The sequence below is a fragment of the Perognathus longimembris genome, chromosome 17 (genome assembly GCF_023159225.1).
Source record: "Perognathus longimembris pacificus isolate PPM17 chromosome 17, ASM2315922v1, whole genome shotgun sequence".
NCBI lineage: Eukaryota > Metazoa > Chordata > Mammalia > Rodentia > Heteromyidae > Perognathus > Perognathus longimembris.
Genome location: NC_063177.1, coordinates 54957919 through 54968265, shown reverse-complemented (window position 1 = coordinate 54968265; position 10347 = coordinate 54957919). Strand labels below are relative to the sequence as shown.

Sequence of the window (10347 nt, the reverse complement as noted above, 5' to 3'; positions counted from 1 at the left end):
GGCCCAGGGGCACGCACTCACGCACTCACGCGCTCAGCGCCGGCCGTCCGCCAGCGCCCGCCCCGAGGGCGCTTCCGGAGCCAGGCTTCCCCGCGGCCCCCCCACCCCCATGGCTGCGCCGCCGTCCCGGGGCGCCGTCTGTCGGGAATGGGGAGGCTCGGATGTCAGGAAGGGCAGCTCCGGGAAGTCCCAGCGCCGCGCCCGCCCGCACAGGCGGCGGGGGGGGGGAGGGGGTCGCCCGGGGAATGGTGGGGCCCGCCGGAGGTGGGGGCGCGAGGGAAGCACATCGCGGGAAGTCCCTGCGCGGGGTCTCCCCGGCCCCGCACCGACACCAGGAAGCGAGAAGCGGGCCTACCCCCCCTTTCCCGGCAAGCGGGGCCCTCCCGGCCGGCCGCACGGCCCTCCCGCACGCGGGGACCGGCGGCCGGGAATGGGGGGGTGGGGGGGCACCCCGGGGCGCGGACCCCACGGCCCACCCCCTGGCTCCGCTGACTGAGCCCCGTCGGAGGTGGGGGATCAGCGATGGAGTCCAGGCCCGCTGCCCGACCCCTGGTCCCCGCGCTCGGTTGCGGGGGGGGGGGTGAGGGGGGGGCCGCGCTGGACTGGCGGGAGGGCGGGAGGCAGGGCCGGAGGGAGGGCGGAGGGCGGAGCGGCCTCGGCGGCCCCGGCCGCGCCCCCCGCGCCCCCCGCCGCGCCGCGGGGCGGGCGGCGGGCGATTAAAGCGGGATTCCTCCCCCGCTGACGTCGGCGGCGCGAGGCCCCTCCCGCGGCGGCATAAAAGGCGCGGGCTCCGCAGCGCCGGCGACAGTGGGGGCCGGACAGCGCGGCGGCGGCGGCGGCGGAGAGCGCGGACGAGGAGCGCGGCCCGGACCCGAGCGCGGGCCGCCCGCGGAGCCCCAGCCTGAGCCCGGCCCCCGGCGCGCGCCGCCCGCCGAGCCCCCCCACCCCGAGCCCCGCCGGGCCCGGCCCCGCGCGCCCGGGGTCCGCCCGCCCGCAGCCATGCTGGCCGGCCGCGCCGCGCGCACCTGTGCGCTGCTCGCCCTCTGCCTCCTGGGCAGCCGGGCCCAGGATTTCGGGCCGACGCGCTTCATCTGCACCTCGGTGCCCGTGGACGCCGACATGTGCGCCGCGTCCGTGGCCGGCGGCGGCGCGGAGGAGCTCCGGACCAACGTGCTGCAGCTCCGCGAGACCGTGCTGCAGCAGAAGGAGACCATCCTCAGCCAGAAGGAGACCATCCGCGAGCTGACCACCAAGCTGGGCCGCTGCGAGAGCCAGAGCACGCTGGACGCGGGGCCCGGCGAGGCCCGCGCCGCCGGCGGCCGCAAGCAGCCCGGCTCCGGCAAGAACACCATGGGCGACCTGTCCCGGACGCCGGCCGCCGAGACGCTCAGCCAACTCGGCCAAACTTTGCAGTCGCTCAAAACCCGCTTGGAGAACCTCGAGGTCCGCGTGAGCTGCGGTTCCCCGGCCGGGCTGCGCGCTCCCCCCCCCGCCCTCCCCGGCCCGTGGGCGCCCCCCACCCCTGCCCCGGCAGCGCCCGGTGCCCCCCGCGGGCGCCTTCCCGAGCCTGCGCGGCGGGCGGGCGGGAGGGCACTCGCGGGAGCGCCCCGCCGGGCCACCCCCGCACTGCCCCGCGGGCTTGGGCTCGGCCCGTAACCGCGAGGCTCTCTCCCGCCCTTGTACCCCCGCAGCAGTACAGCCGCCTCAACTCCTCCAGCCAGACCAACAGCCTGAAGGATCTGCTGCAGAGCAAGATCGATGACCTGGAGCGGCAGGTGCTGTCGCGGGTGAACACCCTGGAGGAGGGCAAGGGGGGCCCCAAGAACGACACGGAGGAGAGGGTCAAGATCGAGAGCGCCCTGACCTCCCTGCACCAGCGGATCAGCGAGCTGGAGAAAGGTAAGCGCGGAGGGAGCCGCGGCCCCTTCCTCCGGCGCTGCTGCCGGGCCGCCTCCCACCCGGCACCCGGCGGGGTGGTGCTGAAAGAGGTGGAACCCCAGCGGGCCCCCCTCCCCACCCCAATGCTGGGTCCCTGGGGCGGTGGGCTTCCAGCCTGTGTTCCTGGATTCCTCCGTGGGGATGGTGGGGGAAGAGGCAGGGCAGGGGGAGGTTGCATGCCGCACCCACCCCCTTGGAGACACAGGCACGCACACACACAGCTGGATTTTTCAAGTCTAATTTGTTTAATCTTCAGCAACTTTGTGCTGCAACTGTGGCAGGCTCCAGCCCTCCCCGGTGAGGGAAGGCTTGCTCGGGCTGGACTCCATCACCAGCAAGGAGCTGGGATGGCTGCCTCGGGCTGCTGAGCCCGTTTCCTCCCAGCTCCCCCATACTCCTGGGAGCCTCTTGGGATCACCCATCTGCTGGTCCTGGCCCGCCCCCCCCCCCCAACACTGCCTTGAACTGCCCCTCCCAGCTTTCTCTTCGGAGTGTGACCCGAGTCCCTGCCGCTGTGTGCTCCTGTAGCCCCCCTCAGCCACAGCTGGGCCAAGCCCGCCCCGGTGTCTGTGCCCATAGATGAGTTCCGTCTCGAAGTCGCAGAAATCAAACAAGGTTGTAAAAGGGGAGGGGGGCAGCCGTGCTCAGAGCGGGACACGTGACCCTGCCCAGACCGCAAAGTGTGCCGGATGGATTTAAACAGTGCCATCTTAAGGCCCGTTATGTAACTGAAAAACAGATCTGGGCAAAGAGGGACCTCCGGAGGGAGGGGGAGGGAAGGAGGGAATGCAGGGGATTGAAAACAGTCCTGAGAGACCCCGCTCACCCTCTCCCTTCTCTGTGGGGCTGAGGGGGGGGGGTGCGCTGAGGGAGCCAGCCATGCTCTGCCCGGCGCCGCCTGCCTCGGAGGAGGAGGAGGAGGAGGAGGAGGAGAGGAGGAGGAGGAGGAGGAGGAGAGGAGGAGGAGGAGGAGGAGGAGAGGAGGAGGAGGAGGAGGAGGAGGAGGAGGAAGCCGCTGCTGGCTTGCCAGGATGCCTTCTAGAAATCACTCTTGGCCGGGGGGACCTACTTCTCCCTGGGCTCTGGGCATAGCAGGAGCTGGCAGGGTGCTTGTGTCCCTGCACTCTGTGGGCACTGCTGCTGTACGGGAATGGTTTCCACCAGGCACAGAGTGGCCAGGGACCCGGGACCCGGCCAGTGTAGCTGGGGATGGGGTTAGGCGGCCCCCCGAGGACACTGACTGGAAGGCTGGGAGCCAGGCTCTGTGTGAAAGGGGCAGGCCCCCAGGCCAGGAGCCGGAGTTTCCCAGAAGCTTCTCTGACACAGAATGGCACCTTCCGAGTGGACACTTTGGAGACCCTAGCTTCCTGGAGGCAAGGTGCTCCAGATGGTCCCTGGAGCGCCCCCTTCCGAGGCAGGGGCGGGCTGTGGAGGCGATGCTCAGGACCGCCCCGTGTCCTGCTCCCAGGGCCAGGCTGGGCCCGGTGGGCACCGGGGCCTGGTTGCCTTGGGTGGGGCTCCCAAGGAGAGCGAGCGCGGAAGGAGAGCGAGCGACTAGGGGCCCTGAGCACTGCCACCACCATCCGCAATCAGGTCAGATCCCGGAGGGGCCGCTCTGAGGGGAGCTGGCCTGCTTCCCCCCCCCCCCCGCAGCCACGCCTTCCTGCGGTGTGGATGGAGGGTACACGGGGGCCGCCCTCGTTCCCTCCCTGCCCACCTGGCAGCCCCGGGGCAGGGGCCCAGGCCCGCTCTGGGCGGCACCCTCCCCCTTCTCGGCCCCAGGGATGGCACCACGTGGCAGCAGGAGCCGGCCAGGCCCGGGGTGCAGAGACCTTGGGTCGGCTTCCTCCCCAGCTGGCTCCACGCCCTGCTGGCGTCACGGGGCTTGGTGGGGCCCTTGGGGGGGCGGACACGACTCAGGTGCCCCTAGGCCCTCGGGTCGGGAGCGGGTGTCAGGACTGGCCTGTCCTCTCCAGGTCAGAAGGACAACCGCCCTGGTGACAAGTTCCAGCTCACCTTCCCGCTGCGGACCAACTACATGTACGCCAAGGTGAAGAAGAGCCTGCCCGAGATGTACGCCTTCACCGTGTGCATGTGGCTCAAGTCCAGCGCCGCGCCCGGCGTGGGCACCCCCTTCTCCTACGCCGTGCCCGGCCAGGCCAACGAGCTGGTCCTCATCGAGTGGGGGAACAACCCCATGGAGATCCTCATCAACGACAAGGTAGAGCCCGCCCCCGGGGCTGCAGGACTCCAAGGAGAAGGGGGGGTGGCGGGGAGCATGCACGCTTACTGCCTGCCAATAATGGGGAGAGCTGGAAACTTCCAGAAGCCTTTGGAAGTGGGGGTGGAATGTCCGAGGACAGTCACGCGGCCGGCGATTCTGGCTGCTGCTCCCCCGAGTGGCTTCCCCTGCCCCCCCATTTGGGGAGCAAGGATGCTCTCGAGACTCCTTCCTCACCCTGAGGTTCCTCACGTAGCCCCTACTTCCAGGGGGAGTCCAGGTGTGTCTGACCTCTTGGGAGAGGGCAGCTTTTGCCTCTAGAGAGCTCTCCTCTTTCCGGCCCCCACCCCATTGCCTTCACCCTCCCCCCCCCCCCCGCCTGCCATCCATCCATTATCCCACCTGGGAGCTGGACTCCCGGCAGCCCTTGTTGGGGACATTGTGTCCAGACACGGTTATGCTTTTCTGGGCAGTCTTTCCCCGAGTGGAAAGTGTGTGAGGCTGAGGCCTGTCATCTATCACTCTGCCCGAGTGGGGGAGGGAGCGGGAGCCTCAGGGTCCCAGGCTAGCCCAGGCTCTCAAAGGCCCGGTCCCCAGCCCCACACTCGTGGCCCGGGCTTCTCTGCATGGCTGGCTGGGCATTGTCACTGGAGCACCGGGGCTGAGTAAGGCCGGCAGGAGGGGCAGCCAGGGGGAGGCCGCAGCGCCCTCAGCCGCCAGGGGCACGCTGTCCGCCGGGGGGGAGGGCTGGCTACAAGGCACGGGGCGGGGTGAGTCTTGCGCGGGGCTGTGACCCCCTCCCCTCACCCCCGGTGAGGCCGGCGGAAGCTAAGGTCTAGGGCGGTGCCGTGAGCTCTGTCTGCACCGGCTCGTGTGCGGATCTCAGAGCCGGGCGAGGAGCGCAGGGGAGCGTTTGGGGGTGCCAGGCTCCCGTTCCTGCGCCATGGCGGGCGTCCCTCTCGTCCCCAGGTGGCCAAGCTGCCCTTCGCCATCAACGATGGCAAGTGGCACCACATCTGTATCTCCTGGACCACCCGGGACGGAGTCTGGGAGGCCTACCAGGACGGCACCCAGGGCGGCAGCGGCGAGAACCTGGCCCCCTACCACCCCATCAAGCCGCAGGGGGTGCTGGTGCTGGGCCAGGAGCAGGTACCGCCGGAGGGGGGGCAGGGAGGGAGGGGGGAGCGGCAGCAGGAGCACCCTGCTCTGCTGGCGCAAGAAGGGCACCTCAGCTTTTAGCAATGAATAATTCAGTGGCAGCGAAGCGTTTCCGCTCCCTGGGGACCCCGGGGAGGTCACGGGGGGAGGGGGGAAGGGCAGGGAGGGGGGGAAGCCTGGCCCTCGCCCACGGGTCCCGTGGGGATAGAGTTGGCTGTCGCTGGCAAACGGGTGTGTGAGTCACAGCCCGGACGCTGCCGCCCTGGGTGTCCAGGCCACCACGGACCCTCATTGGGGCTGAGGGAGGGCAGAGCCCAGCCGCCGCCCCCCCAGAATCTGCATCCAGAGAGGAGGGGGCCACAGCGCTCCTGGGCCCGGGCTCGGGCAGGGACGGGAGGGAGAGTGGTGCCCTGACGAGGCACAGACGCCCCCAGAGCCTCTGCAGATGAGCCCCGGCTCGCCCGGCCAGCCCCCCAACCCCCACCCAAATTCTCCCCACAGGACGCTCTGGGCGGGGGCTTTGATGCCACCCAGGCCTTTGTGGGCGAGCTGGCCCACTTCAACATCTGGGACCGCAAGCTGACCCCCGGCGAGGTGTACAACCTGGCCACCTGCAGCAGCAAGGCCCTGTCCGGCAACGTCATCGCCTGGGCCGAGTCCCAGATCGACATCTACGGCGGGGCCACCAAGTGGACATTCGAGGCCTGCCGCCAGATCAACTGAGCGCTCGGGGCGAGGCCCGGCCCCGCGCCCGCCCCCCGCCTGAGCAGCCACGACCCCCGTCTCCTCCCCCCTCCCCAGGAATGAATCAAGGCCACGGCCCCTGCCCCTGCACACAGCCTGGTTCTGTCCTCCTGCACACGAAGCAGTCCCGGCTCTCCTCCAGCCCCGAGGGCCCCCCACGTCTCCCCGGGAGCCCTGACTGTTTCCCAGGCATGCCCTAGTCACAGCTAAAGCAGGCGGCACCAACTCTGAACAAGGCAGACATAGGTGAGAGGGTGTGTGCGTGTGTGCAAGCGTGTGCGTGCGCGTGCGTGCGTGTGCCTGCCTGTGACTGGAGGAGGGTTGTTCTTGAGAGCGAGCTGTTCGTTCCCTCCCTTCTCCGTGGTGTTGGGAAACCTCACCATGGCCCCCCGAGCTTGGGAAACCTCACCATGGGCCCCCAGAGCTCGGCCAGCTCCCTCGGAGCTGTGCACTGTCTCCGCGCACCCCGTTGTCTTGCCAGCCTCTTTCGGAGCAGCATGGCTCTCTGTTGATGCACGTCGCTTAGAGGCTGGTCACGGCGGAGGGAGGGAGGGAGGGAGGGGTCCACAGAGAGAGTCTGCATCTGGTGAAGGGCCACGCGGACGCGGGAGGCCGCCCACCCTGCAAGCCTCCCATCCGCGGGCTCCGTCCCAGTGCCTTGCCCCTGGCCTTCCTGCCCTCTGCGAGGCGGGGCCGCGGAGTTCCTTTCTGGCCACGGAGCTGCTCCCGTCAGCTTCTGGCTCTGAGCAAGGGGTGTTCTAGCACAGCCCTGGGACGCCCCCCGGCCCCCTCCCTCCTGTCTTACCAGAGACTGAGTGGGGAGTCTGCCCTTGCGTGGCACTGCCGGCTTGGCCTCCCCAGGGGGTGGGGGCTGGGTTCCCACGGGGAGCCAGCCCGTACGGGGCGGGTCCTGCCTCCCAGTTCCCCACCGCACCGGCCGCCACGGCGACCTGACCCGTGTCCAGACTCGCCTTTGGCTCTTTCCTGTGACGAACAGCACGAACGTCTTTCTAGTCCTGAAGGGGAGGCAAGTGTGCGTGTGTGTGTGTGTGCGTGTGCGTGTGTGTGTGTGTGCGTGTGCGTGTGTGTGTGTGTGAGAGAGAACACTCAGAGGCTGTGCCCAGGGTAGGGAGAGCCCCCTGCTTTGTCCCCGCGTGTGGCAGGCACGAGCCCCAGGGCACCCTGGACTCCTCCTCCAGAAGCCGAACTAGCGAAAGGCTGACCAGGTCTTTCCAGCGATCCCGCGCCCTGCCTGGCTCGTCTGCGGCCGCAGCCGCTCCTCGGGGGGCAGGCGCCGATGCCCACTGCTGCCCCCCGGCACCCGTCTCCCTCCGCCCAGGCCCGTCGTGTGGGAACCTAGTGCATCCGTGTGTGTCAGTGTCGGTGTCCCTGTCGCGGTTCTCGTGGCGTCTGCACGGCCCTGGGCGCCGCCCTGCAGCGCTTCGCTCTCGCGGGCCTGCGGGGCAGCCGCCGCAGCCTTGGCGTTTAACAGTGGCTTTTTCTTAGGTAATCGTGCTTCCTCCGCGCCCATCGGGTTGTGGCATCCTTGGGCCCGCGGGGTCTTCTCCGTGTGTTTGCATGTTCCTTGCTCCCTGGTCCGGTGTGTGTCCCCCGCCTGCATGGACTTCTCCAGTTCTGTGTTGTGTGCTGAGTGCCCCGGTGTTCTGTGACCACCCATGTAGCTGCCAAAAATGGGTAAGCAAGCCAGGGCTGTCGGAGGAGGCGCCCGTCCACCTCGCGCCCCTCCTCCCCAAGCCCCAAACACAGCAAGAAGCATTTCTAACAGGTGGGCTGAGAACGAGCGGAATGATACTCTTGGTTGGGAAAGAGAGAGAGAGAGGGAGAAAGAGAGAGAGCTAGCTTGGAATCGCCTTTCCAGACCAGATCGAGCCACCACCCTCCCTCCAGCTGTCTGGACGCTGCTGCCAGGCGCGGCCCACAGCCACTGTGCCCGGGGGCCAGCACCTGCCACCAGCCCCGGCCCCTGCCAATACAGACCCCAGCCCACCTCGGTCCCCACGGGCCAGGTGGGAGCTGTCGGTTCAGGACCACAAGCCATCCTCTGCCCTAGCTAGAGGGCGGAGCACACCCCAATGCTTATGCCTCCCGGCACCTCCCCCCCCGCCCCCCACCTCCGGATGAGCCCACGGTGCCAGGGACAGAAGCTGACCTTTAGCTCCCGCCCCGCCCCTCGCTGGAGTCTGTGCCGAGCCCCTTCTCCTCCGTCACTGTGCTCACGCTTGGCACTTGGCTGGCCCCGAAGGAAGGTAGATGACACGGCCGGAAATCTAATCCACACAGTTCCCCTCCACTCCGTAATCGGATTGATGCTCCCTCTTGCACTGAATAATACATGCCTCTCTCAGGTAAGCCATTTTATAAAATAAGAAGACAAAAAGCACTGTCGAGACAGTGTCTGCTTTTGCCAAGCCGGTGTCCGGCGGCTCGGGGGGGTCCGGGAGGGCGAGCTGCCGCAGGCCCCCCCCCGGGGGGCTCTAGATCCCACTTGAATCGTAAGCCTTCTTGCTTTTGATAATAACACAGTATTATTTCTCTTACTGTAGAAGAAAAAGTTTATTACCAAACAAGAGTATTTTTATGAAAGAATAGGACAAACCTATAAATTATCTCAACCTATATCTATCTCCCTTGGGAAAATATAAAAAAAAAAAAAACCACAAAAAACTTTCAGGCCCCACCAAAACGTAGGACTGAAAGCTGTATTTTGGAAGAAAGAGATACATTTTGTATGCTTTCTTTTCCTTTTGTAGACTTCCCAGTTTATTTTCTAAAACTGCAAAGATCACTTTTGTCACCAGCCCTGGGACCTGAGACCACGGGGTGTCACGGGGGCGGGGTGGGGGCTGGCGCGAGGGTCGCAGCCATTCCGTGGGGGCCGCCCGTTCCTGAAGGTGTGCTGGGGACCGGGAGAACCCCGAGGCCGTTTCCGGCGGGCTCTCTGTCTGGGCGCTGGGCGTCAGCTCCAGCCTGGACGGGAGCAGGGCCGGGCGCCTCGGCCCGCGCGGCTCCCGCTGCCATGACTTCCTTCATCTCCCACGCAGCGTGTACATCCACCCGGCTAACGATGGAAAGCGTGTGGCTTCCGTGCGCAGCGGACGCGTGTGCGAGTGGACTCTTGTTAGAAGGGAACGAGTCAGTGAGGAGACACACGAGCCCAATACGTAGAGTCCCAATTTTGTCTTCTTTGCCAAAAAAAAAAAAACAACAGAAGCAACCCCCCTAGAGTTGATATTGTTACCATGTACATACTGTAAAATAGGAAAGAGAATTGATGTATCTTACTTTTTCATTATTTGCTAACCAAAGTTGTACATTTTTCATACTACCTGCAGCCTTTTGGGTATCAAAGGGGTCAAAACCACGGGGCTCCCCCCACCCCTCCGGCAGTTCTGGAAACGCACTATTTCTACTGGTATTCTTGCTTTTTTTCTTTTCTTTTTTTTCATTTTCTTGCTGAAATGACATGAATTGTTAAGTTTATTTTTACACAGTAAAGAGTGAAGAAAGGTTGGTTTTCTCGGACTGTTTCTTCCGAAGCTCGCTGCTGGCGGTCAGCCTGCCTGGCGGTGTCAGGGTTTTCTGTCCCTGCCTGCAAGGTGGGGTGACCACAGGACAGGGCCACACGGGACGGTGTTCCTGCCCCTGGCCTGTGGGAGCCTGGGGGCGGGGAGGCTCCCACGGGGGCGGCCCCCCAGGGCCCGAGGCGCAGGGCAGCCCGCTGGTCCTCGGTGATGGGTCCCGTGGGAGGCCCCGCCCAGCGTCCCCAGCCTCCCAAGCTGGGTCGAAGGTCAACCCTCATCCCTGAAGATGGGAGAGCCGGTGCCTGGGGAAGAACTTGTTTCCCGGCCAGGCTTGACCGGCCTTCCATGGAGCTGGGGGACCCCCCACCTTCCAGGGGGCCGAAGGACCAGGGTCTGGGTGTTCTGGTGCTGACACTGAACCTGACACCGAGGTGGTGGCTGCTTGGCCGCCCCCATGCCTGGGGAATAGGGGGCCAGCCATTCTGCCCGCAGGTGGGTGCCGCCCAGGGTTTTCTACACAATGCCCCAGGGCACCCCAGCCACTTTGTGGGGTGACTGAGCCGCTGAGGAGTGCACAGGGAGATCGTCTGGTCTCGTGGCAGGGCAGGCAGGCAGTCCTGAGGCCCCGGGGGGGGGGGGGGTCCTTGCCCCCAGCCCACAGGCCGCCTGAGGCTCCGGCTCAGGGAAGAGCAGAGTTCTGTGTGTGGAAGAGTCTTCCCTCTGATTTCACGAGAGCTCGTTCAG

The 10347-nt window shown here is 66.6% G+C and overlaps 1 protein-coding gene and 1 long non-coding RNA gene across 2 annotated transcripts; both read left to right on the top strand.

Moving 5' to 3' along the window:
• Positions 1–995: 995 nt before the first annotated feature.
• Nptx1 (neuronal pentraxin 1) lies at positions 996–6595 on the top strand. The gene is made up of 5 exons (XM_048365629.1): positions 996–1443; positions 1692–1899; positions 3915–4159; positions 5129–5308; positions 5819–6595. Exons 1-5 carry the CDS (start codon positions 1000–1002, stop codon positions 6038–6040), a joined length of 1299 nt encoding a protein of 432 aa, XP_048221586.1. The 5' UTR covers positions 996–999; the 3' UTR covers positions 6041–6595.
• A 41-nt stretch (positions 6596–6636) lies between these two features.
• LOC125366125 lies at positions 6637–9589 on the top strand. The gene is made up of 2 exons (XR_007213786.1): positions 6637–8427; positions 8833–9589. It is a non-coding gene; the product is annotated as an uncharacterized LOC125366125 (long non-coding RNA).
• Positions 9590–10347: the final 758 nt, after the last annotated feature.

Excerpts from the sequence above, each read along its gene's own strand:
- Nptx1 (XM_048365629.1), top strand. The coding sequence starts at position 1,000 with ATGCTGGCCGGCCGCGCCGCGCGCACCTGTGCGCTGCTCGCCCTCTGC. Across the intron at positions 4,160-5,128 it reads AGATCCTCATCAACGACAAG|GTGGCCAAGCTGCCCTTCGC; the intron begins GTAGAGCCCGCC and ends TCTCGTCCCCAG. Across the intron at positions 5,309-5,818 it reads TGGTGCTGGGCCAGGAGCAG|GACGCTCTGGGCGGGGGCTT; the intron begins GTACCGCCGGAG and ends TTCTCCCCACAG.